This window comes from Hemiscyllium ocellatum, assembly GCF_020745735.1.
Source record: "Hemiscyllium ocellatum isolate sHemOce1 chromosome 27 unlocalized genomic scaffold, sHemOce1.pat.X.cur. SUPER_27_unloc_19, whole genome shotgun sequence".
Classification (NCBI taxonomy): Eukaryota; Metazoa; Chordata; class Chondrichthyes; order Orectolobiformes; family Hemiscylliidae; genus Hemiscyllium; species Hemiscyllium ocellatum.
The window spans coordinates 1604-28122 of record NW_026867486.1 but is presented as its reverse complement, the minus strand read 5'-3'; the positions used below and the strand labels follow the sequence as shown (position 1 = coordinate 28122).

Sequence of the window (26519 nt, the reverse complement as noted above, 5' to 3'; positions counted from 1 at the left end):
TGTTTGAGGCTGGGACTGCACGTTCCCCGGGCCAAAGATCTGCAGGAGCTGAGGAAGTGCACTCCTTTCACACCGGATGGTAAATCATGTTTGTCCCATCTATTTCAGTCTTAAATACCCTCCGTGACCTGGCCTCCCAGCCTCCTGTGGCAGTGAATTCCACAGATTCCCCACTCTCTGTCTGAAGAGGTTTCTCCTTATCTCCGTTCTAAAAGGTCTAAGGCTGTGCCCTCGGCTCCTGGTCTCTCCTACCAATGGAAACATCTTCCCAATGGCCACAGATAGATCAAAGTCAAATACAATAGCCTCTATTCCATTGAGTGTCCAGCACACTTTACAACACTTTGTAAAATCAGGAGTGCCATTGATGAGGTGAGTGGCAGGTGTCTTTTCCCGATAGAATAAAGAATATTCCAGCACAGGAACAGGCCCTTCGGCCCTCATGGGTTCAAATACCAGTAAAAACAAACATTGGGGAAATTAAATTTAAATTTTTTTAAAAATCTGAATTGAAAACTAGTCTCAGTCATTGAGAGAGTGAAACTTTTCTGAAAACCCATTTGATTCAATAACGCTCTTCAGGGAAGGAAATCCGTCAGCGTTAACTTGGTGCTGCCTGCATATGACGGCTCACGTGCTTGACTTTTAAAATGCCCCCTAAAGTCTGGCAATCCTCTTGTCTGAAGGGCAGTTAGTGACAAAAACATTGTTGGCCTTGCCAAAAAGAAAGCCCACATTCCATGGAGGAGTTTTTCTCGAATGTGACTTCACATCTGCGAATGGGTCACATCAGAACATCCAGACAAATAAGCACCAAAATGTCTGGTGCTGCAAGAGTACAGCAGGTCAGCCAGCATCTGAGGAGCAGGAGGTTTGACGTTTTTTGGCATAACCCCTTGATTAGGAATGTGGGGTGGGCCCAAAGGGACTGAGAGATAAATGGGAGGGAGGTGGGACTGGGGGAAGGGAGCTGAGAATGCTATGGGTAGATGAAAGCGGGGGAAGAAGGTGACAGGTCAGAGAGGAGGGTGGAGCAGATAGATGGGAAGGCAGATGGACAGGTGGGACAGTTCAAAAGAGCAGTCCCAAGTTCGAGGGTTGTATCTGGGATTGGGCAGGGGCCGGGAGGGGGAGGAATGAGGAAACTGGTGAAATCAATATTGATCCCGTATGGTTGGAGGGTCCCAATGCAGAGGCATTCTTCCTCCAGGTATCAGGTGGCCTAGGACCCTGAAACCACATGGCATCAACATCGATATCATCAGTTTCCTCACATTCCCTCCCCCCTCCCACCCCAGCTCCAACCCTCCAACTCAGCACCACCCTCTTGAACTGTCCCACCTGTCCACCTTCCTTCCCACCAATCTGCTCCACCCTGTTGCCATCACCACCACCCCCAACCTGCATCTACCTTACCCCCAGCCCCACTCCCACCTTCCTATTTATCTCTCAGCACCCTTTCCACCCCTCCCCCTCCGCAATTCCTGATGAAGGACACGAGAGAGAGAGACACAGACACAGAGGAACAAAGACAAACAGACACAGACACAGAGGGACAGAGACAGCGATCTAGACCAATGCATCCAGCATATCCACCTTTCCTGAGTTCACCTCCTTTCACTTCACTTCCTACAAACCAACAGTTTAATCCCAAAATGAGAAAAGAAATGGAGTAGGAGGGGTGAGAAGAGAGGGTGCTGTACTCACAGAGGTTGGTGCAGTCTGGGGTAACACTCAATCTTCATTCAGAGAGAGAGAGCAGCAGGAGCTCATGCTCCAACTTCCGCATTCAGACAATGAGGGGATGCTCTGATTGGTAGGAGGACCAGCCTTCCTTCCGGTCCTCCAAGGCTCCCCATTGGTCATGCCTCCCCGTGTCGAGGTGAAGGGAGGGGCGCGTGGGGGGTGGAGGAGGAGAGAGGTCACGTGGGCGTAACAAAGACCAGCGCCACCGCACGGACGGGCACTTCGTCCAATGAACGCGCGGCCTTTGTGACGACGGCGGTCCCTCGATTCACGTGACCGGATGCTCCTGCACATGCGCCGTTGCGGGGGGGTTATGGGTAGCTGATGTTGTGTTGGTCTGGAGGGTCGCTGTGTCCAGGAAGAGGTGAGTGTGGCTCAGTCAATGAGCATCAGTCAGACCCTGCTGGAGCATGGGCGGGGGGGAAATATTAGGTACAGCAAGTGTTAAAGAGTGTGTGGGATGGAGTTTTACAGCTTTTTTAGGTAATAAGTCCCTTTCTGGACAATACTGGGGGATGGGTAATATCAGAAACAGCAGAGTGAGAATTGAAGAAAAGTGTGTGTGTCTGTGTGTGTGTGGGGTGGAGATTTGCAACACTTTTTAAAGTTAAAAATCACACAACTCTAGGTTATAGGAGAAAATGAGGTCTGCAGATGCTGGAGATCAGAGCTGGAAATGTGTTGCTGGAAAAGCTCAGCAGGTCAGGCAGCATCCAAGGAACAGGAGATTAGATTACTTACAGTGTGGAAACAGGCCCTTCGGCCCAACAAGTCCACACCGACCCGCCGAAGCGCAACCCACCCATACCCCTTACCTAACACTATGGGCAATTTTGCATGGCCAATTCATCTGACCCGCACATCTTTGGACTGTGGGAGGAAACCGGAGCACCCGGAGGAAACCCACGCAGACACGGGGAGAACGTGCAAACTCCACACAGTCAGTCGCCTGAGGTGGGAATTGAACCCAGGTCCCTGGCGCTGTGAGGCAGCAGTGCTAACCACTGTGCCACCGTGCTGCCCTAACCACTGTGCCACCGTGCCACCCTACCACTGTGCCACCGTGCAAATCACACAACTCTAGGTTATAGGAGAAAATGAGGTCTGCAGATGCTGGAGATCAGAGCTGGAAATGTGTTGCTGGAAAAGCTCAGCAGGTCAGGCAGCATCCAAGGAACAGGAGAATCGAGGTTTCGGGCATGAGCCCATCTTCAGGAATGAGGAAAGTGTCCTCATTCTTTCCTCATTCCTGATGAAGGGCTTTTGCCCGAAATGTCGATTTTTTAAAAATTTTTTTCCCTGCTCCGCGGATGCTGCCTGACCTGCTGTGCTTTTCCAGCACCACACTGATCTCCAGCATCTGCTGTCTTTTTCGCCTGGAGGTTTTACTAGCTACCTGATGAAGGTGCAGAGCTCTGAAAGCTCGAACTTCTAAACAAATCTAATGGACTACAACCTGGTGATGTGTGATTTTTTTTTATGTTTGTACACCCCAGCCCAACACTGGCATCTGCATATTGTAACTTGGTTGTTTTGGGGAAGTTCTACAGAAACTAGAATGATCTGTTCTGAATTCCTGTCATGTGCAGGCAGCAATGACTTTTGTAATCCCCTTTTCACAGGATATGAGAAGAGCAGCTTTGCAGGTAGAGCTCCCCAACTGAGTACCATGTGAAGGTCTGACAGAGCCCCTTGATTCGTGGGATAGGAGAGACGTCCCTCTTTCAGTCCAGAAGGGGAAAATTCTTTGAACGTTTTTGTCTGCTTCAGTAGGCTCTTAAAGTATCATCTTTACCTGAACCACAGGGGCACGTGCCTGAGCCAGTTTGCCCACTGTGGGGAAAGGAAGTCTCAGGAGGCATTCTGCGCGCCATGGAGAAACCGTGGAAGTGTGGGGATTGCGGGAAAGGATTCCACTATCCCTCCATGCTGGAGATCCACCACCGTGTCCACACCGGGGAGCGGCCCTTCACCTGCTCCGTCTGCGGCAAGGGCTTCACCCAGTCGCCCCACCTGCTGTCCCACCAGCGGGTCCACACCGGGGAGCGGCCGTTCGCTTGCTCCGAGTGCGGGAAGGACTTCAGCGAATCGTCCAGCCTGCTCAAGCACCAGCGGGTCCACACCGGGGAGCGGCCCTTCACCTGCTCGGTGTGCGGCAAGGGCTTCCCTCACTCGTCCACCCTGCTCAAGCACCGGCAGGTCCACACCGGGGAGCGGCCCTTCACCTGCACCGTCTGCGGCAAGGGCTTCCCTCACTCGTCCAGCCTGCTCAAGCACCAGCAGGTCCACACCGGGGAGCGGCCCTTCACCTGCACCGTCTGCGGCAAGGGCTTCACCCGCTCATCGCACCTGCTGACCCACCAGCGGGTCCACACCGGGGAGAGGCCGTTCAGCTGCTCCGTCTGTGGCAAGAGCTTCTCTCACTCGTCCAGCCTGCTGCGGCACCAGCAGGTCCGCACCGCGGAGCGGTCCTTCACCTGCTCCGTCTGTGGCAAGAGCTTCTCTCACTCGTCCAGCCTGCTGCGGCACCAGCAGGTCCACACCGCGGAGCGTCCTTTACCTGCTCCGTCTGTGGCAAGAGCTTCTCTCACTCATCCACCCTGCTGCGGCACCAGCAGGTGCACACCGGCGAGGGCGCCTTCACCTGCTCCGTCTGTGGCAAGGGCTTCCCCCACTCGTCCGGCCTCCAGATCCACCAGCGGGTCCACACGGGGGAACATCCTTCCGATAGACCAGAAGTGCACATAATACAGAGGAACTTCGATTATCCAGAATTAGATGAACCAGCACGGTGGCTCAGTGGTTAGTGCTGCTACCTCACAGTACCAGGGACCCGGGTTTCATTCCTCCTCAGGCGACAGACTGTGTGGAGTTTGCACATTCTCCCCGCGTCTGCGTGGGTTTCCTCCTAGTGCTCCGGTTCCGTCCCACAGTCCAAAGATGTGCAGGTCAGGGTGAATTGGCCATGCTAAATTGCCTGTAGTGTTAGTTACATTAGTCAGAGGGAAATGGGTCTGGGTGGGTTACTCTTCGGAGGGTCAGTGTGGACTGGTTGGGCCTGTTTCCACACTGGAAGGGATCTAATCGTCAAGCGACTGAAATACACCCTGCATGTGTCCTTTGGATAATCGAGGTTCCTGTGTATTCCAAAAGTGGCCTAACCAACGTCCTGTCCAGACCCCAACCCCTATACTCAGTGCTGTGACCAATAAAGTGATCTGCAGAATCTGCGGGACTTGCTTAATCCTGGAAGGTAAATCACGTGTTTCTCCTTCTGTTGCAGGTGGATCCAAGATTTCACTCTCTGTCCCATTGAGTCTCCAGTCAGGTCCTTCAGCTCAACTGGTCTCTCTCAGTATTTCTGACCCATGTGAGCCTCTACGCACCTCCCCTTCACTTGCTCACACTTGATTTCCCTTACAGCAGCATTCCCTTCAGTTCCTTTCTCCCTGACGTCTGTAACCAGCTTCTCCTTAAATGCCGTCCACCTCGACCTGCTACTGTGGGGGTCATTCCCGCTGCAGACAGAGGTCTCTCCTTTGTAACCTCTTCAAAAGATTTACCGCTGACTTCCCCCTTCAGTCTTTTCCATTTCTGGGTCTCCCCGCTGTTGCGAAACTTGGAAGGGTTCAGAAAAGATTGACAAGGATGTTGCCAGGGTTGGAGGATCTGAGCTACAGGGAGAGGCTGAACAGGCTGGGGCTGTTTCCCCTGGAGCGTCGGAGGCTGAGGGATGACCTTATAGAGGTTTACAAAATTATGAGGGGCATGGATAGGATAAATAGGCAAGGTCTTTTCCCTGGGGTTGGGGAATCCAGAACTAGAGGGCATAGGTTTAGGGTGAGAGGGGAAGATATAAAAGAGACCTACAGGGCAACTTTTTCATACAGAAGGTGGTGTGTGTACGGAATGAGCTGCCAGAGGATGTGGTGGAGGCTGGTACAATTGCAACATTTAAGAGGCATTTGGATGGGTATATGAATAGGAAGGGTTTGGAGGGATATGGGCCGGGTGCTGGCAGGTGGGACTAGTTTGGGTTGGGATATTTGGTCGGTATGGACGGGTTAGACCGAAGGGTCTGTATCCATGCTGTACGTCTCTTGACAAAGCCTTGTCTGAGGGTGAAATGTTGTCATTCCCGTTGATGCGGGTGGTCCCCTGTCTGTCGTCCTTTTTGTTTCCTTTCTCGGAAAGGACGTCGCGGACATGGACAGCGTTCCCGAGCCCCGCTCCGGAACGGGCTGTTCCGTCCTCTTCCAGGCCCCGGGGTGGGGGGAAGGGGCAGCTTGAGTGCAGTGGGAGAGTGGGCCGTTCACCGGGAGGGTGCCAATGGGACGGGAGAGCGGTACCGGTAATGGGGTGAGGGGGAGATGCCTCAGACCGCCAGAAACACTGGGGCAGCTGCTCGCGTGCTCCTTTTGGATCTCACAGCACAGGGAGGCCATTCATCTGATTACCTCTCTGCCTCTGCGTCTGTCTGTCTCTCTGAGGTGACAGCGGATTCCAGCATATTGCTGCTTGCTGGGTAAACCTGTTTTTCCTCTGTTTTCCCCCTCTCTCTCCTGCTCAAACCCCTGAACTTCAGGCCGCCCCTGACCTTGTCACTATCAGTGAATAGGGAACAGCTTTTCTTCCTCCACCTTATCTGAACCTATCACAATCTTCCCCACTTTCACCAGTTGTATCTGTGTGTGACCCTCTCTTTCTGTGTCTCTTTCTCTCCTAAGCCCCCTCCCTCACCACATCCCATTTACCCACCCCCTCCTGTCATGCTCCCACTTTCAAACGGTCTCGTTGTGTTTTCACTGCCTCTTCCCCATCGTTTCCGTCAAGCACCTCATCTCACGCTTAGAACCCCTGCAGTGTAGGAGCAGGCCCTTCAGCCCATCCAACCCTCCCTCACCCAGACCTCTGCCTGTAACCCTGCAATTCCCATTGGCTAACCCACCTAGCCTACACATCCCTGGGCACTATGGGTAATTTAGCACGGCCAGTCCACCCAAACCTGCACATCCCTGGATACTATAGGACAATTTAGCCTGGCCAATCCTACACTAAGGGTGGATTGGCCATGCTAAATTACCCATAGTACCCAGGGATGTGTAGGTTAGGGTCGATTGGCCATGCTAAATTACCCAATCCTACACATCCCTGGGTACTGTTAGGATAAAATAAGTCAAGGGAGGGTGGAGCTATAGCTGCTGTTTGGGGAATCGAAACTGTTGCTTACGTGGCCAGCTCAGCTGCCAACGCCCAAATGAGCTCAATAACAGGAAACGCCTCGCAAACGCGAAATGTCCTAATAAGACAATGCTTAGTAGCTCCGCGAAGCTCTGCTTAGCAAAGAGTATATCAGGAGCAGATTTGGGAGGGGAAGGCAGAACGTGCCTTCTCCAGTGAATGCATGGTGATTCACTGTATCAACTACGATTCTGCAATAAAGCCTGCTTGTGCCAAACAATTGAGCGTCTGTTGTCTCTCCTCCTAAAACTAACATGCAAGGACAGATTCCGGCCTTACAGTACTATGGGTAATTTAGCATAGCCAATCCACCCTCACGTACACATCCCTAGGTACTATGGGTAATTTAGCCTGACCAATCCACCCTAACCTACACATATCTGAGCACTATGGGTAATTTAGCATAGCCAATCCACCCTCACCTACGCATCTTTGGATTGTGGGAGGAAGCCGGTGCACCCGGAGAAAACCCTCGCAGACGCAGGCTGGAAACGTGCAAACTCCATAGGGACAGTCGCCCCTGAGGCTGGAATTGAACCCGGGTCCCTTGGCGCTGTGACCACTGAGCAACCCCTTATAATCCGCCTGCGTTAAGATCCTTTTGTCACCTGGATGAATGTTACAGGGGGGAGCGGGGTTTAAGTCTTCTCTGAGCTGAGAGAGGACACAGGAGATGCTCCTCATCATGCTTTCATGTGTCACGTTGTATAATTCTTAGATTTTACATGTAAATGTCTAGTTGGGGTTCGAATTCTTGTAAATATAGACAAACCGAAAGACTTGTTGAGACATTTCACCAACCCCCAAGTAGGCAATTGACATGCCCGCCCCTGAAAAGAGAACCTTTCGTGGGGTCAGAGTTGACATTGAGAATAGCGAAATGAACACTGTCCCCGTCGTGTTTGTATTTTTGCTGACAGAAGGGCAGTTTGCAGTCAGCAGGAACTGTGGGACTACAGGCTGCGGGCCAGGTCTGCGCTCGGGAGCGTAAATCCCAACGGGAACCAGAGGCGTTGCTAACGTTTACGCCAGCTGAGCTTAGCAAGAAAAGGCTGCGACCCTGTGCTTGAACTGATCAGCCGAAACTTTGGGCGTAGCCAAGGAGATCTGAAGGCGAAGCTCACGGGAGGGTCTCCTTTCTCAAAAAAACCAGAAAACATGAGGGATACCAGGAAGAATTCCGCTGAATTCCAGAGAGCTGTGGCATGCTGTTGATTTGGTACAATGAGCTTTTAATGTGAACTCTCATGAGGGAGTGCAAACGAACTCAAGTTGAAATGTAGCTCCGTAAAGTGTGTAACAGTCATAGCGTTGACCGTTGTTGAACGTTTTGATGCGGTCCAGTTTTTCTTTTGTATTTTAAAGATGAGATGATGTTTTGTGGTTTTTGGATGGGTTGGGTACAGAGTGGGAGGTAGGGTGGGCTGGGATCTTCCATGTTGATGGGATTTGACAGTGAATTTTGCTTCGTCAATTATTCAGACTGTGTGCCTGGAGAGAGGGAGGGTCTGACCCTTGGGAAGGGTGCTGGCGGGGTGTGGGCGGGAGGTGAACCTTTGCAATGTCCAATCAGAAGGCTAAGTGTTAAGATAACAAGAGCCGATATTTAGCAGTCGATAAGTGCAACATGTAAGCAGTTTGTTCATATGCAGCTCAAAGGCTGTCCCCAAAGTTAAACTTAGCAGGGCGCCTACCCACTCAATCCAGTTACCCACCCCATTTCAGGGTGGATATGTGAACTATCACTAATTTTGGTTCTTCTAATGAATAAAACATTTAAACCTAGCTGTTCAGGAAAGCAAACAAGTTTAAAACTACAGCCATGCTGCAGTTAAACTCAATAGACTTACTCAGAGCAAAATACATGTTCCCTGAACGCAGTTGAAAGTTAACATCGTTGTATTAGATGTCGGAATATCTGTTTAAATGGAGCCGTGAGCTTTCCCAATGTAGACAGGGCTCCTCGAAACGTGGCAGTGTCCCCCCTGCAGCTGCAGAGCGAGACAGGAGAGTTTGTTTTTGTGAATGAGCAGTTGTAGCGCGAGGTGGCTGTTGCTTGGTGACGGTGAGGCTCCCCCGGCCCCGCCCATCCCCCCGTGCAGACGTCACGCGGGGGGCGAAGGCGGTTGGGAGGAGAAGTCGCTCGAGCGGGGAAGCGGCGGCCGTTAGGAAAATGGCGCCGTGCGGCCCGGGGCAGACCCCCGTCACTGGTCACCGCCGCCTTCCTGGTGCAGCTGCTGTGTCACGGCCACACCGGCCGGCTGTACAGCAGGCAGGAGCCGGTGACCATTCTGGAGGCGGATGGGGTTAAGGGCCTGTTTGGGAACTGGTCGGCCGCCTGGGTGGTGGAGTTCTACTGGTCGTGGGGCGGCCCCTGTGTCAACTATGGGGCCACCTGGAAGGTACTGGGCCCGGGAGGTGAAAGGTGAGGCAGGTTGTGGGGGGGACGGAGGGGAAGGAATGTGGGGCCTGTCCTGTCATAGTCACATTTTACACTCACTTTCCATCTGCTTTTACTGGCGCTTGTGCTGTTTACCCCTCACTGTTTATTAATCCTTGTGCTGTTTACCCCTCACTGTTTTTTAATCCTTGTGCTGTTTACCCCTCACTGTTACTTGTGCAATTGTTGAGGGTAGTGTGTAAATACTAGTGAAGGATACTATGTACCAGCATGTATATGTTCCTCAGTTATTGAAGGGGCAGGACCTGTTGAGAATGGTTAGCAAAGTATGTGGTGCACTAAGCCTTGTTAACTTGGAGATAGTTTGGTATTTGGAAAAATATACTTTTTTATTATTTAGAATCATAAAGATGTACAGCACATGAACACACCCATTTGGTCCAACCTGTCCATGCCAACCAGATAACCTAAATTAATCTAGTCTCATTGGTCAGCACTTGGTTCATATCCCTCTCAACCCTTCCTATTTATATACCCATCCAGATACCTTTTAAATGCTGTAATTATACGACCTCCACTACTTCCTCTCGCAGCTCATTCCATACGTGCACCATCCTCTGCATGGAAAAGTTGCCCCTTAGGTACCTTTAATATCTTTCTGCTCTCACCCTAAACCTATGCCCTCTAGTTGTGAACCTCACCCCTACTCTGGGGAAAAGACATTTAAAAAAAAGTTGAGCAGCCAGACAAAAGCTATAAAATGTTGAGCCACATGGGGAAAAAGAACTGTGGCTCTACCTTTTATTTCTCCTCTTGGCATTTGAACATTTAACATCTGTCAATAACACCAGCATCGCCACAGAGCACATTGTGTCTGCTCCTCGGTGTGAACAACAGCGCACCTGCTCGCTGGTGTCACCAGTACATTGTCCATGCTCCTCGCTGTCGACAGAAAAGGAGACGTCGCTTATCTCTGTTCCTAAAGGTCTTCCCTTTATTCTTAAAGCTGTGTCCTCTGATCCTAGTCTCTCCTACCAATGGAAACTTCTTCCCAATGTCATTGCACTGTGGGGATGAAGCCCTAACCTGTCCAGTAATTTCTGGTGGGTGAGACTAGGCCTCAAGGTTAGAGGGAGTAGCTTTCAAACAGAGATGAGGAGGAACTGCTTTTCCCAGAGGGTCGTGAATCTATGGAATAGTCTAGATTAGAGTGGTGCTGGAAAAGTACAGCAGGTCAGGCAGCATCCGGAGAGCAGGAAAATTGACGTTTCGGGCAAAAGCCCTTCATCAAAATCTCAGGAATCCTTTGGCCAAGGAAGCAATAGAGGCAGCTTCATTAAGTATATTCAAGACACAGTTGGGTGGGATTTGGCCTGGTTGGGGAATTAAGGGGTTCCTTGTGACAGTGCAGGGAGGAGGAGATGAAACGATGGATAGATCAGCCATGATCTTAATGAATAACGGAGCAGGCTCACTTCTAGCAACTGGAGTGAATCCAGGGAGGGCGCAGACTTTGCAACCTCAGGTATGTGTCTTGGTTACCCGGGTGAGGAGAGACAGAAGTTCAAGTTGGGACTGTTTTCCGTAGCTTGCCAGAGTCTGAGGAGTGACCTTATACACTTTTATATCATCATGAGGGGCATGGATAGGGTAAATAGATGTGGTATTTTCCTTTGGATGGGGCAGTCCAGAACTAGAGGGTAATAGGCTTAGGATTGAGTGTGGAGCTGCTGCAAGTCAGGCAGCATCCAAGGAGCAGGAAAATTGACATTTCGGGGAAAGGCCCTTCATCAGGGAAGTGTGTGTGTGAATTTGTGTATAAGACTGTGCGTGGGAGAGTCTGTATTTGCACGAGTGCCTGCTTGATAAAGTGAGAATGTGATGGAGTATGAGCCTACGAGAGGGTGAGTGTTTTGAGGGGGTGGTGTATGTGTATGTCTGAGAGAGAGCGTGTGTGTATGAGAGAGGTATGGATATCAGTGGATCAGCTTTGGCTTGGAGGGCTGAAGAGCCTGTTCCTGGGTTGTAAATTTTTTGTTCTCCATTGAGGTTGTACAGGATGTTGGTGAGGCCATTTATTTTTGGAGTACTGAGTACAGCTCTGGTCGCCCTATAATAGGAAGAATACTATTAGAGCCCGGACCAACGAGGAGCACTGGAACACCGGAAGGAGTCTGGTCCTCCTGCCAGTCAGAGCAGCCCTATTGTCTGAATCCGAGACATCGATTTTCCTGCTCCTTGGATACTGCCTGACCTGCTGTGCTTTTCCAGTGCGGCTTCAATCTTGACCCATGAGCTTCTGAAACTGCTGCTGCTCCTCCCTCTTTGAATGAAGATTGAGATTCATCCAAGCCTGTAATTTCCTTCCTCTGTCCAACAGCACTCTCTTCTCTCACTCCCTTTTCTATTTCTTTTATTTTCGTGCTGGGATCCAATTGTTGACTTGCAGCAACTGAAAAGAAAGGGAGTGAATCCAGAAAGAGGCCAGACTCTGGAAAAGCTGGTCCAAGTCTGTGCCTCAAACACCTGGCATGTGCAGTACCACAGTGTGAAGTTATAGTCTTTGCTGTGAAAAAAAAAGCAGAAATGAGGTGTATTGTTTAAATGGTGATATATTGGGAAGTGGAGAAAGTGAGGACTGCTAATGCTGGAGATCAGAGTCAAAAGGTGTGGCACTGGAAAAGCACAGCAAGTCAGGCAGCATCCAAGAAGTAGGAAAATTGATGTATTGGGCACAAGCCCATCATCTGGAATGATGTGGCTTAGGGTGAGAGGGGAAAGATATAAAAGAGACCTAAGGGGCAACCTTTTCACGCAGAGGGTGGTACGTGGATGGAATGAGCTGCCAGAGGAAGTGGTGGAGGCTGGTACCCATTATAATATTTAACAAGCATCTGGATGGGTACATGAAGAGGCAGCATTTCGAGGGATATGGGCCAAATGCTGGCAAATGGGAATAGATTGATTTCGGATATATGGTTTGTATGGATGAGTTGGGCAGAAGGGTCGGTTTCTGTGGTGTCTGACTCTCGTTGTCTTCGGTGAAAGCAGAAGAGTGGTTGTGAAGACAGGACTTTCAGAGCAGCTTTCAAAGATGTTTTGCCCTTACTGGGACCGGAAGAAGTTACAATGAAATATTTGGGAGACAGCAAGCAACTAAGTGAGTTCATCTGGGATTTTGGTGGAAACTGGGAATTTGTTGCACTGTGGGGATGAAGGATGTCCATTCTATCTCTCTCGCCACTCCACCCTCTGACCCCTGTCCAGTCCATCACCCCATCCTCTCGCCATTGATTCTGTCTCTCACCCCCACCCGCCCACCGCTCATCTGTTCCCTCCCCCAGCACCTTCTGCTTCTTGTCCTTTCTCTTTCCACCAATTGCTCCTGTCCATTCTCTCTATCTTCCCACATTCTGCAGTCCCCCCTTTCGGTCTCTGCTCACACTCTGGACCGCGTGCTCTGTCCATCACCCACGTCAGCCCCTGTCCATTCCTCCAACCAGCCACAGTATCCCCAATCCATTCCACCCCCCCCCCACATCCACAGTATCCCTGTCCAATCCCCCCCCCTGCCCAGTCCCCCTCGCCATCCACAGCACCGGCTGTCCAACCCACACTGCCACCCATAGCACCCCCTGTCCATTCAACCCGCCAGCCACAAGTCCCCCATCCATTTCCTCTGCCACCCAGAGCACCCCCTGTCCATTCCCCCTGACAGCCTCAGTGCCCCCTGTCCATTCCCCACTGCACCCCCGTCCATTCCCCCATGGACTATAACCTGGTGTTGCGATTTTTAACCATATTCAGAAACATCTGAAAGCACATACTTTTTTTTTTAAAAAAGAGCTGCTGAAATCTTTCTGAAACTTTCATTGAAGTCTACACAGTTAGGCTACAGCTCAGGACAAGTTATAAGGGGTGAATGGCCTATACTTAGTTGGAACCAATTTCACGAGACTATGTAGAAATAGAGTTGTAAAGCACGTACACGAAGACTTTCAGTCCAGGCTGACTAGATATCCTAATTTAATCTCGTGACCCATTTGTAAGCATTTGGCCCATATCCTTCTAAACCCTTCCTTTTCATATGCCCATCCAGGTGCCTTTTAAATGCTGTAATTGTACCAGCCTCCACCACTTCCTCCGGCAGCTCATTCCAAACACACACCACCCTCTGTGTGAAAGAGTTGCCCCTTAGCTCCCTCATAAATCTTTTCCCCCCATCCTAAATCTATACCCTCAAGTTCTGGACTCGCTCCCACTACCCTGGGGAAAAGGCATTAAAAAAGTTGAACAGCTAGACAGAATGCAAAAGAAATAAAATCTTAAGCCACAGGAAAAAATGTGATTCTATCCTTTTTTTTTCTGATTTGCATTTGGACGCTTAAAAACGTCAGTCATAACGGCATCTCCACAGAGCATACTGTGCATGCTTCTCGGTGTCAGTAAGGCACAACGCATATTTGCCGGTGTCAGCAAATCACTGCACATGCTTCTCGCTGTCTGCCGAAAAGGCGCGCGACCTACTTTTGACGAACCAATAGAATGCCAAGGAGGACCAGAAGAAGACCGGTCCTCCTGCCAATCAGAGCCCCCCATGTCTGAATGCGAAAGGTGCTCCATGAGTTTCTGAACCTGCTGCTGATTCTCTGCCTCTGAATGAAGATTCACCTTCATGCCGGACTTCAACTTCCCTCCTCTATCCAATTTCTGAGTGCGGCGCTCTCTTTTGCCACTGCCGTTTTCCATTTATTTTTAATGCTGGGCTCATGGGCCGTGGGTTTTACTCCCACAATCCAAAGATGTGCAGGTTGGGTGAATTGCCCAATTGGATGTGTAGGTTAGGTGCATTACTCAGGGGTAAATGTAGAGTAATAGGGGAATGGGTTGCTCTTCGGAGAGTTGGTCCGAAAGGCCTCTTCCCACACTGCAGGGATTCTATAAATTATTGACTTGTAGCAACTGAAAGGAAAGGGAGTGAATCCAGGCAGGTGTCGGACTCTGGAAAAGTTGGTCCAGATCTGTGTCTCAATTGGCAAAATAAACAGGCAGGAGGCTGGAAGAATATAGCAAGCCAGGCAGCATCAGGAAGTGGAGAAGTCGACGTTTCGGGTGTACCCCTTCAGGACGGGGCGTGGGTGTAGGGGGAGCTGCAGAACAAGGGGATGCTGGGGACAGGATAGTGTAGTGGGGATAGGTGAAGACAGGTAGAGGATAAGACCTGGTTGATCAATGGGAGGAAGGAATCTGGTTGGCAGGGAGGGGGAGGAGCTGGGACAGGAGTTGGGGGATGGGAAGGGAGGTTATTTGAAATTGGAGCACTCATGTCAGAAAGGGATGGTGACTGGAAAGTCCAGTCGGCCGCTACAGACCCGGCTGTGATGCTCAGCGAACCATTTCCCAAGTTTACACTTGGTCTCTCCAATGTGGAGAAGACCACAGTTGGCAAACACGTGGCAAGTGCAGTACCATCATATGAAGTGATAGCCTTTGCTGTGGGAAAAAAAAGCAGAAAGGTGTGTTGTTTAAATGGTGATGTATTGGGATGTGAAGAAAGTGAGAACTGGAGATCAGAGTCGGAAAGTCTGGCAAAGAAAGCACAGCAGGTCAAGCAGCATCCGAGCAGTAGGACAGTCAAAGTTTCAGGTATGAGCCCTTCATCAGGAATGATGCGTGGATGTTCAGAGGGGCATCAGCGTCCTTCTGTGCCAGTTGTCAGACAGGTGCAGCAGGCAATGAGCAAGGCAAATGGTGTATTAGCAAGAGGAATGGAGTTCAGAAATAGGGATGTCATCCTGCAGTTAGGGGGTCATTGAATAAATTCAAGGTTGAGTTAATCTGATTTTTGAACAAGAAAGAAGTGGATGTTTATGGAGGAAGGCAAGAAAATGGTTTTAAGCCCAGTTTAGAACAGTTCCAGAGTCAGTCAACACAGAAACAGACCCTTCAGTCCAACTAAACCGTGCTGACTGTGTTCACAAACTAAACTAGTCCCACCTGTGTGTATTTGGCCCATATCCCTCTGAACCTTTCCTATTCACGTACTTATCCAAATGTCTTTTAAACCTTGTTACTGTACCTACATCCACCACCGTGTCTGGACATTGATTCCACACACAAACTACTCTCAAAAAAAAGGCGCTATTCCAGTCTTTTGAAAATCTTTCTCCACTCACCTTCCTCATTTGCTCCCTAATCTTGAAACCCCCATCCTAGGGAAAGGACACCTGCGGTTCACCTCATCTACCCTCCTCATGATTTTATGAACCTCTTTTAAGGTCACCTGTCAACCTCATGTGTTCCAGTGAAAAAGTCCCTGCCTATTCACCCAGCTGTAGGTATATTCATATCCAGTTATGAATTGTTCAATGCTGGTGCAGACTTGAAAGACCGAATGGCCTGGTCTTGCTCCCAACTCTCTCACTCTGTGTCCAGAAGAGCAAGAGGCCCTAAGTCAGAGGAGCAGAAATTAGGCCATTCAGCCCATCAGATCTAATCACCCCATTCAATTTTGGCTGCTAGATTTCTCAACCCCATTCTCCCCGTAACCCTCGATCCCCTTGATACTCAAGAACCCAACTGTCTCAGTTTTAAATATCCCCAGTGACCTGGCCTCCACAGCCTTCTATGGAAATAGATTCCACAGATTCACCGCTCTCTGGCTGAAGAAGTTTCTCCTTTCTAAAAGGTTTTCCCTTCACTCTAAGGCTGTGCCCTCTGGTCTGAGTCTGTCCTACCAATGGAAACATCTTTGCAATGTCCACTCTGTCCAGGCTGTTCAGGATTATATATGTTTCAATTAGATCCTCCCCCGAGTGTGGCCCTATTAATCAGCATGAACCAGATCCTTCAGGATGAGGTACAGCAGGGATTAGAGTCAGCCAAGTGAGAATGGAGGGAGAGTGTGTGGGATGGAGACTTTCAGCTTCTAGGGAATGAGAGAAAAGTGAGTTTGCTATAAATTAGAATTGATCGAATGGGCCAAAATGTGGTAGATGGAATTTAATTTTGAGAAAAGTGAGTTGTTGCATTTTGGTCAAGCAATCCAGGCAGGACTGACACCGTTAAGGGGAGTGTTGCAAAACAAAGAGACCTTGGAGTGCAGGCTCCATAGTTGCAAATGTGTTGCTGGTCAAAGCACAGCAGGTTAGGCAGCATCTCAGGAATAGAGAATTCGACGTTTCGAGCATAAGCCCTTCATCAGGAATAAGAGAGAGAGAGCCAAGCAGGCTGAGATAAAAGGTAGGGAGGAGGGACTAGGGGGAGGGGCGATGGAGGTGGGATAGGTGGAAGGAGGTCAAGGTGAGGGTGATAGGCCGGAGTGGGGTGGGGGCGGAGAGGTCAGGAAGAGGATTGCAGGTTAGGAGGGCGGTGCTGAGTTGAGGGAACCGACTGAGACAAGGTGGGGGGAGGGGAAATGAGGAAGCTGGAGAAATCTGAATTCATACCTTGTGGTTGGAGGGTTCCCAGGCGGAAGATGAGGCGCTCCTCCTCCAGCCGTCGTGTAGTTGTGTTCTGCCGGTGGAGGAGTCCAAGGACCTGCATGTCCTCGGTGGAGTGGGAGGGGGAGTTAAAGTGTTGAGCCACGGGGTGATTGGGTTGGTTGGTTCGGGCGGCCCAGAGGTGTTCTCTGAAGCGTTCCGCAAGTAAGCGGCCCGTCTCACCAATATAGAGGAGGCCACATCGGGTGCAGCGGATGCAATAGATGATGTGTGTGGAGGTACAGGTGAACTTGTGGCGGATATGGAAGGATCCCTTGGGGCCTTGGAGGGAAGTGAGTGTGTAGGTGTGGGTGCAAGTTTTACATTTCCTGCGGTTGCAGGGGAAGGTGCCGGGGGTGGAGGTTGGGTTGGTGGGGGGTGTGGATCTGACAAGGGAGTCACGAAGGGAGTGGTCCTTGCGGAACGCTGATAGGGGAGGGGAGGGAAATATATCCTTGGTGGTGGGGTCCGTTTGGAGGTGGCGGAAATGGCGGCGGATGATACGTTGTATGCGCAGGTTGGTGGGGTGGTAGGTGAGAACCAGTGGGGTTCTGTCTTGGTGGCGGTTGGAGGAGCGGGGCTCAAGGGCGGAGGAGCGGGAAGTGGAGGAGATGCGGTGGAGGGCATCGTCGATCACGTCTGGGGGGAATCTGCGGTCCTTGAAGAAGGAGGCCATCTGGGCTGTGCGGTGTTGGAATTGGTTCTCCTGGGAGCAGATGCGGCGGAGACGAAGGAATTGGGAATATGGGATGGCGTTTTTACAGGGGGCAGGGTGGGAGGAGGTGTAGTCCAGGTAGCTGTGGGAGTCAGTCGGTTTATAATAGATGTCTGTGTTGAGTCGGTCGCCCGAGATAGAAATGGAAAGGTCTAGGAAGGGGAGGGAGGAGTCTGAGACAGTCCAGGTGAATTTCAGGTCGGGATGGAAGGTGTTAGTAAAGTTGATGAACTGTTCAACCTCCTCGTGGGAGCACGAGGCAGCGCCGATACAGTCATCGATGTAGCGGAGGAAAAGGTGGGGGGTGGTGCCAGTGTAGTTGCGGAAGATGGACTGTTCCACATATCCTACGAAGAGGCAGGCATAGCTGGGGCCCATGCGGGTGCCCATGGCAACTCCTTTAGTTTGGAGGAAGTGGGAGGATTGAAAAGAGAAGTTATTCAGGGTGAGGACCAGTTCAGTCAGTCGAAGGAGGGTGTCAGTGGAAGGGTACTGGTTGGTGCGGCGGGAAAGGAAGAAGCGGAGGGCTTTGAGTCCTTCGTGATGGGGGATGGAGGTGTACAGGGACTGGACGTCCATAGTGAAAATAAGGCGTTGGGGACCGGGGAAGCGAAAATCCTGGAGGAGGTGGAGGGCGTGGGTGGTGTCCCGAACGTAGGTGGGGAGTTCTTGGACTAAAGGGGACAGGACCGTGTCGAGGTATTGGGAGATGAGTTCGGTGGGGCAGGAGCAGGCTGAGACAATGGGTCGGCCGGGGCAGGCAGGTTTGTGGATTTTGGGCAGGAGGTAGAAACGGGCGGTGCGGGGTTGTGGGACTATGAGGTTGGAGATCCCCTGAGGTGATGAGGTCCTGGATGGTCTGGGAGATGATGGTTTGGTGGTGGGAGGTGGGGTCGTGGTCAAGGGGCGATAAGAGGAGGCGTCCGCGAGCTGGCGTTTGGCTTCAGCGGTGTACAGGTCAGTGCGCCAAACTACCACCGCGCCTCCCTTGTCTGCGGGTTTGATGGTGAGGTTGGGATTGGAGCGGAGGGAGTGGAGGGCTGCACGTTCTGAGGGTGAGAGGTTGGAGTGGGTGAGAGGGGTGGACAGGTTGAGTCGGTTGATGTCACGGCGGCAGTTGGCTATAAAGAGGTCGAGGGCGGGTAGGAGGCCAGCACGGGGTGTCCAGGTGGATGGAGTGTGTTGGAGGCGGGAGAAGGGGTCGTCAGAGGGTGGACGGGAGTCTTGGTTGTGAAAGTAGGCACGGAGGCGAAGGCGGCGGAAGAATTGTTCAATATCTCGCCGCGTGTTGAACTCATTAATCCGAGGGCGTAGGGGAATGAAGGTGAGGCCCCTGCTGAGGACTGATCTTTCATCCTCAGAGAGGGGGAGATCTGGAGGGATGGTGAAAATCCGGCAACTGCAAATGTGTTGCTGGTCAAAGCACAGCAGGTTAGGCAGCATCTCAGGAATAGAGAATTCGACGTTTCGAGCATAAGCCCTTCATCAGAAAATCCGGCAAGGCTGGGAGCTAGGACCTGGAGCTGGGGCTGGAGCTGGAGCTGGGGGCGGGGTTAGAGATCGAAGTAGGGGCGGAGTTAGACGTGGTGACGTTGCTCGACGTGGGGGCGAGGTCATGCGTCGTGACGGAAATAAGCGTGGGGGCGGGGTTACATGAAGCGACGGGAGACGGCGTGGGGGCGGGGTTATGCGTAGTGACGAAAGACGGCGTGGGGGCGGGGAGACCTGAGGATTTGTGCTCCTGCAGGTGAGTGATGTCAGTGGGGGCGGAAGTGGCTGCGCCGACGGCAACCGGAGGGGCGGAAATGGTTGCGGCGACGGAGGAGTGGTGGTCATTCCCGGTGGCCGCGTGGGTCGCGGGTCCGTCGGCGATCGTGGAAGCGGTTGTGTGTGTGGTGGTCACCGGGGCAGTTGTTGGGGCGGCGATCGCGGGGGCTCCGAGGTCGGTGGGGGCGGAAGTGACGTCACGGTCGGCGGCGGCCTTTGGTGCCGCGGGCGCTGTGGAGGCCACATGTGTAATGGCGTCCGACAGGCCTGTGGAAGATTCTGGAATAGTTGAGGGGCCACGAGTGTGGGGGTAAGTACATGAAACAGTGAACCAGGCATTTGGTAGGATGGCCTTTATTGGTCAGAGCATTAAGTAGATGAGTTGGGAGGTCATGTTGTGGCTGTCCAGGATGTTGGTTAAGCCAATTTTGGAATACTACATTCAGTTCTGATCTCCCTACTGTGGAGTCAGACTGACATTTTCCTTACAGAAAAGCTCTACATTTAAATGACATTTTTGAGAAGGTAATTTATAGATTAGGATGTAGAGGTTAGGGTGGATTGGCTGTGCTAATTATTGACTTCCATCAACCTATTCCATCCGGAGAAATTTCCTCTCTGCAAAGTGTGGTTCACATTGGCAAATTCAATCTTCCTCCGGTCCTCAGGAACACACTATAATGCGTAATGTTCTCAATGTCTATTTAACGTTCAGTGGGGAAACTACTTTCAGTCCAACAGTTAGACAGAATTCCTCCGAAATGTCTTTGGCAAATGCACTGCTCCCACGAGAGCTCGTGGGCCCACAGTTCAAATGCTTTTAACAGCTTTTTTTTTCTAATTTCCCTGCCTTCCCAGGATACAGAATTTCTCCCACCAGAAATTGTTTGCCCTGAAAAAAATCCAGCAAGAACATGATTATGGAGCTCTCAGTAAAAATGCTTCATATGGGTCACCCAAGGTTAGAAATGGAAGAACATCACTGTTCAAAGCTACTGTTCGTTTGCCCTTTCAAAATTCCTTGAATTTAAAGTGTTCCATTATAGCATTTAATTATGATCCATTAAAAGCAGTATCCAGTCTCATCTGCTGAAAATGTGTTGCTGGTTAAAGCGCAGCAGGTCAGGCAGCATCCAAGGAACAGGAAATTCGACGTTTCGGGCACAAGCCCTTCTTCCTGTTCCTTTGATGCTTCCTGACCTTCTGCGCTTTAACCAGCAACACATTTTCAGCTCTGATCTCCAGCATCTGCAGACCTCACTTTTTACTCCTCGTCTCATCTGAGTGAGAAACTGACTCAAAAAGCGAAATAACTTTTCTGTCTGCTCTTTAGATGTGACATCCTCTCCCTCTCTCTGTTGATGCAACAGGGTTACCAGAGCTGGAGTTATCACTCTCGGAATACAATTGCTGATCGACAATTTATTTCAACTGCTTAACATAAGGATTTAAAAGCTGCTAGCCTGATCTCGCACAAAGCACAAAAAACAAACTGTTCACCTGTGCCTGTGCAGAGGAGAAATAGATCACAAAATAAGAACTGTTACCAGTCCCACAACTGTTACCAAAGTCCCAGCCTCTCCTTATAACTCAAACCCTCCAGTCTTGGCAACATCCTGGTAAATCTTTACTGAACCCTCTCGAATAGAATTCTCACATTCTGCACTCCTGAAACATTTACAATTTCTAACGATACTGGCTGCTCATTCACTGATCCAACTGATAAGCGACATTGGAAGCTTAGTGCAGGAGGCTGAAAGAAATGAGTAGCTTTAAAACACAAACCACTCGGAGCTCAAAGCCTTCAATGAGAGTCTGAGCTCAGCGTTAAGTTCACTTCACCTTTATTGTGACCCAACTTTTGTGAAAGCTTCAAATCCCCCTCAGCAAAAAGGCAGAGAAAAAGTAGCTGCTTTTTAAACAGCTCAAGGTCAAGGCACACCCACTCACGCCTATACCCCCACCCAACCTCACTGTCTTTACTATTGGTCAGCACAGAGATGTCCCTTTCTAATTGGATCTTGGTACAGCCGTAACCCGGAGGAAGTATTGCCTCACTCAGCAATTTCAACCCATACCCTGTATAGAGCCATCTGCCGCGGCGGGATTCAAACCCGGGAGCCCCTGGAACTGGGTTGATAGTCCAATCGATAATGGCACTCAGCCGTCGCTCCTTCAATCCCCCTGCGATGGTACATGAACTCGCTGGTGCCTCCGGAGGTGGGAGGAGCGGGTGAAGGCCTTCCCACACTCGGGGCAGGGGAATGGCCTCTCGCCAGTGTGGACCCGCTGGTGGGTCAGCCTGTCGGAAGAATTGCTGAAGGCCTTCCCGCACGTGGGACAGCTGAAGGGTCTTTCCCCTGTGTGGACCCGCCAGTGAGTCAGCAGGGTGGAGGAATTGCTGAAAGTCTTCCCGCACTCAGTGCAGCTGAAGGGCCTCTCCCCAGTGTGGACCCGCTGGTGCCTGAGCAGGGCGGAGGAATTGCTGAAGGCTTTCCTGCACTCGGGGCAGTTGAAGGGTCTCTCCCCTGTGTGGACGCGCTGGTGCCTCAGCAGAGAGGAGGAATTGCTGAAGGCCTTCCTGCACTCTGGGCAGCTGAAGGGCCTCTCCCCCGTGTGGACCCACTGGTGGTTTATCAGTCCAGAGACCTGGGTAAAGGCCTTCCCGCACTCAGGGCAGCTGTACGGCCTCTCCCCAGTGTGGATCCGCTGGTGGGTCAGCAGGGTGGAGGAATGTCTGAAGGCCTTCCCACAGACAGGGCAGGTGAACGGCTTCTGCCTGGTGTGACTACGCTGGTGAATCTCCAGGGAAGATGGGAAAGGGAAGCCTTTCCCGCAGTCACCACACTTCCACGGTTTCTCCAAGAGGTGGGATTCCTCGGGTTTCTCCATGGCCAAAGTTTGGAGCCACTCCCTGCTGTGAATTCCTCTTTCCAGGCCGTATAGCTGTTTTAGGCTCCACACTCAGTGCACTGCAATGGTAGGGTCTGTCATACAGTCCCACTGATGCTGAAAACGTACTGAAACAGGAACCAAAAAGCTTTGCTCCTTCTCACAGAATCATAGTTGAAAACCGTTGCGGTCCCGATGGATTGCGTGACCGTCAGACATTGACGTCAAAGTGAGGACTGCAGATACTGAAGAGTCATTATCGAAAAGTGTGGCGCTGGAAAAGCACAGCAGGTGAGTCAACGTTACGGACTTAAGCCCTTCATCTGTTGATTTTGAAACTTCCGTCCTCGGATTTTCAAATACAGTAGCGCCTCGACTTACGAACTTAACCCAAAAAGTTCGTGAACTGAATCAACTTTTCCCATTGTTTGGGAAGCGTAAGAATGGTTGGACGGCTGTTCACAGCGCACACGCCAAAGACGAACTGAATGAGATCATGCGGGGTCCGAGCGCTTTTGCGTTCAACAAGCGCGTAGCAAAGCAGAATAATGAAACCACGTGGTCGCACATGGGCTTTTTGCGTTTGTACCTTGAATTTTGTACGTACGTTGAAGCAAAGTTTTACGTACAATCCTGTTCGTAAACCGATTTGTACATGAACGTGGTCGTTCGTACGTCGAGGCGCTACTGTGCTCTGTAAAAAAAGATATGACAAAGGTCATCACTGTCGGTGCAGGGTAGAAATTCTGAACAAGCAATTCTATTTTCTGTGCAATATTCTTTTCTTTTGTTATTCCACAAAATTGAAAGCACCATCCCACTCTCTCTCCCCTCTGTCCTCACTCGGCCCTAACTAATTCTCCTGAAGGTGCTGATTCAGGATCTTACAGGGCAGAAAAGCAAAAACAGCAAGACTGCCATCTCTCTGAACTTTGAATACCTCCATCTGAAAAGCTAATATCTTTCACAACACTGGGATACTGCTGAGAGTGAGCAGGTCTGATTTTGGGAAGCAAAAAGAAAGTGTCAATTCAGGGTGAACCTGCCTCGCAGCCTCTTGAGGAAGAACCAGACACAAAGTGGTTAATGTCCCCGGGAAGGTGGGAGCAAAATGAGATGTCAAGGCATTAACATTGACGCCTGAGTCATAGAGATATATAGCACGGAAACAGACCCTTCTGTCCAACACAACTGTACTGACCAGATATCCTAAATTAATCTAGTCCCATTTGCTGGCATGTGTCATCCCCACCCCCTGTCCTGAGACCTTGAGCCTCCAAGCTGACCGTCAAAGGTTTGGTTCGTCCCTCCATTCTTTCCCAGTTGTCTTTGTAGATTTTGAAAACTTTCCCAATTCTCTGAGTATAGGATTTGGGAAGTTATGTTGTAGCTGTACAGGACATTGGTTAGGCCACATTTGGAATATTGTGTGCAATTCTGGTTTCCTTACTATCGGTAAGACGTTATGAAACTTGAAAGGGTTCAGAAAAATTTACAAGGATGTTGCCCGGGATGGAGGATTTGATCTATAGGGAGGCTAGGTCTGTTTTCCCTGGAGCGTTGGAGGCTAAGGCGTAACCTTATAGAGGTTTACAAAATCATGAAGGGCATGGATAAATAGCCGTGGTCTTTTCCCTGCGGTGGGGTGGTCAGGGTCCAGAACCAGAGGGCATAGGTTTAGGGTGAGAGGGGAAAGATACAAAAGAGATCTGAGGGGCAATGTTTTCACACAGAGGGTGGTACATGTTTGGAATGAGCTGCCAGAGAAGTGGTGGAGGTTAGTACAATTGCAATATTTAAAAAGCATCTGGACTGGTAAATGAATGGGAAGGGTTTCGAGGGATACGGGCCATGTGCTGACTGGTGGGACCAGATTGGGTTGGGATGTCTGGGCGGCATGGATGAGTTGGACCAAAGGGTCTGTTTCCATGCTGTATATCTCTATGACTAGTTGGACTAAAGGCTCTTTCTGTGCTGTATGACTCTGGAACTGTTCTGTACTGGTCTTAAAACCATGTTCTTGCCTTCCCCCACAAACATCCACTTCTTTGTTCAAAAATCAGATAACTCAACCATGAATATATTCAATGACACGCTTAACTGTAGGAAGACACCCCAGTTGTGAATTCAATTCCACATCCAAATATATCTCCATTTAAACAATGCACCTCCTTTCTGTTTTTCTTTGCCACAGCCGAGGCTATAACTTCATATTGTGGTACTGCATTTGCCCTGTGTTTGCCGATTGTGGTCCTCTCTATATCGGGGAGAGCGAGCGTAAACTTGGGGAATGGTTCACTGAGCATCACAGCTGGGTCCACAGAGCCGACCAGACCTCCCAGTCACCATCCATAACAATTCCCCTTTCTGACATGACCATCTTTGGCCTCCTCCATTGCCACAACGAACCTAACTGCAAATTGGAGGGACCACACCTCATCTTCCAGGCAGCCTACAGCCCGAAGGACTCAACGTTGAGTTTTTTCAATTTCAAAAAAACCTCTCTCCTTGTTCTCTGCCAGCAACCAGATCGTACCCTCTACCTGTCTTAACCTATCCCCGCTTCACTCCCACCCCCTTTATCTGCAGCTTCTCCAGCCAGCCCCAGCCCCGAGGATGGGTTACACCCGAAACGTCGACTTCTCCACTTCCTGCCTATCTATTTTGCAAATTGAGACACAGACCTGGACCAGCATTTCCAGAGTCTGTCCCCTTCCGGATTCACTCTTTTCTTTAAGTTGCTGCAAGTCAACAACGAACCCCAGAATGAAAAAGAAATGGAATGGGAGCAAGAGAGTGCCGTACTCACATATCTGGGACAGAGGAAGGAATTCGCAGTCTGGGTAAAGCTCTATCTTTATTCAGAGAGAGAGAGTATTAGGAGTCACAGCTTGAGAAGCTCATGGTCCGACTTCCGCATTCAGACAATGTGCTGGCTCTGATTGGCAGGAGGACCAGTCTCCTTCCAGTCTTCCAATGTTGCCTATTGGTCAATCAAAAGAAGGTTTCGCGCCTTTTTTGCGTACAGCGATGAGCATGCTCAGTGTTTTGCGGACACTGGTCAGCATGCGCACTGGGTTGCTGACACTGGCAAACATGCGCAGTATGCTCTATGGGGATGTTGGTGTTTCTGACAGATTTTAAGTGTCCAAATGCCAACAGCGGAAAAAAGATAGAGCCACAATTTTTTTTTCCCTGCGGCACGATATTTTATTCCTTTAGCATTTTGTCTGGCTGCTCAACTTTTGTATGTCGTTTCCCCTTGTCGTGGGGGCAAGGCACCGAGACCAGAACTGGAGGGCCGAGGTGTAGGGTGAGAGGGGAAAGATTTCTGAGGGTCCTAAGGGGCAATCCTTTCGCACAGAGGGTGGTATGTATATGGAATGAACTGTCAGATTACGTGGTGGGGGCTGGTACAATTACATTTAAAATGCATCTGGATGGGATATGAATAGGAAAGATTCAGAGACATAAGGTGCGACATACTGGCATCTGGTCGGCATAGACCGAAGAGTTTGTTTCCGTGCTGTACATCTGTGACTAGCACTCGGAGTATGGCTCCTTCATCAGGTGATTGTGGAGAATAAAATCATAAGGCACAGAATGGATGGAAAAACATTACAGTGCACTGAAATGATATATTGAAAAACCCTGGATTGTTAAGTCCTTCATCTTTTAGTATGGGCTGCTCGTATCATTCATTTCTAAATCACAGAAATTCCTGAAAGACATTTTCTTGGGATAAGTTTCATAAGAAAAGGTGACATCTCAGCACTGAGAATGCATTAAAGGTGTGAAATCAGGGTCTGTCTGTATGACAATCTTGAGTCAGACTGGTTCTATTTCCAAAGTGGAATTTACAAAATATTACATGGATTGAACAGCCTGCAGGTTGTGCATTTTTTGAGAAAAATAGAATGTCTCTGCAAAACTAATTCTGCAAGTACAAATTCACCCCCATGGATGTGTGTGTGTGTGTGTGAGAATGAAGCAGAGAAAAGTCTATTTCGTGCTGTATATCCCGATGTCTACTTGATAACAGATGCTTTAATTCTGTTGGTGTAAATATTGTTGTAAATCATAGCTGGGTATGAATAGTTAGATGTTAGGGAGAGAGAATGACTCAAGTTGGGCACTGTAAGAATCGTGGGAGAGCCCTAGTACTGGTTTACTTCTTCATGAACAAACATTAAGCACAAGCATTTATTTATTTCTAATTTTGTTCTGTTTTGCTTGTTTGATTTCCGGCTAGGACTACACCCTGTCTGATGGTTGA

General features: G+C 50.2%; 2 protein-coding genes across 2 annotated transcripts in view; one reads left to right on the top strand and one right to left on the bottom strand.

Annotated features, from left to right (window-relative positions):
• LOC132807622 (zinc finger protein 420-like) overlaps window positions 1–7207 on the top strand; it is a 42941-nt gene extending 35734 nt beyond the window's left edge. Inside the window, exon 6 of the mRNA XM_060821677.1 lies at window positions 3538–7207. Within this exon, the coding sequence (XP_060677660.1) occupies window positions 3538–4494 (957 nt within the window). The 3' untranslated portion in view covers window positions 4495–7207. The remainder of the gene's footprint in view (window positions 1–3537) is intronic.
• A 14004-nt stretch (window positions 7208–21211) lies between these two features.
• On the bottom strand, window positions 21212–22460 carry LOC132807607 (gastrula zinc finger protein XlCGF49.1-like). The gene has a single exon (XM_060821661.1). The coding sequence runs from the start codon at window positions 22241–22243 to the stop codon at window positions 21527–21529; it is 717 nt and encodes a 238-aa protein (XP_060677644.1). The 5' UTR covers window positions 22244–22460; the 3' UTR covers window positions 21212–21526.
• Window positions 22461–26519: the final 4059 nt, after the last annotated feature.

Excerpts from the sequence above, each read along its gene's own strand:
- LOC132807607 (XM_060821661.1), bottom strand. The coding sequence starts at position 22,243 with ATGGAGAAACCCGAGGAATCCCACCTCTTGGAGAAACCGTGGAAGTGT.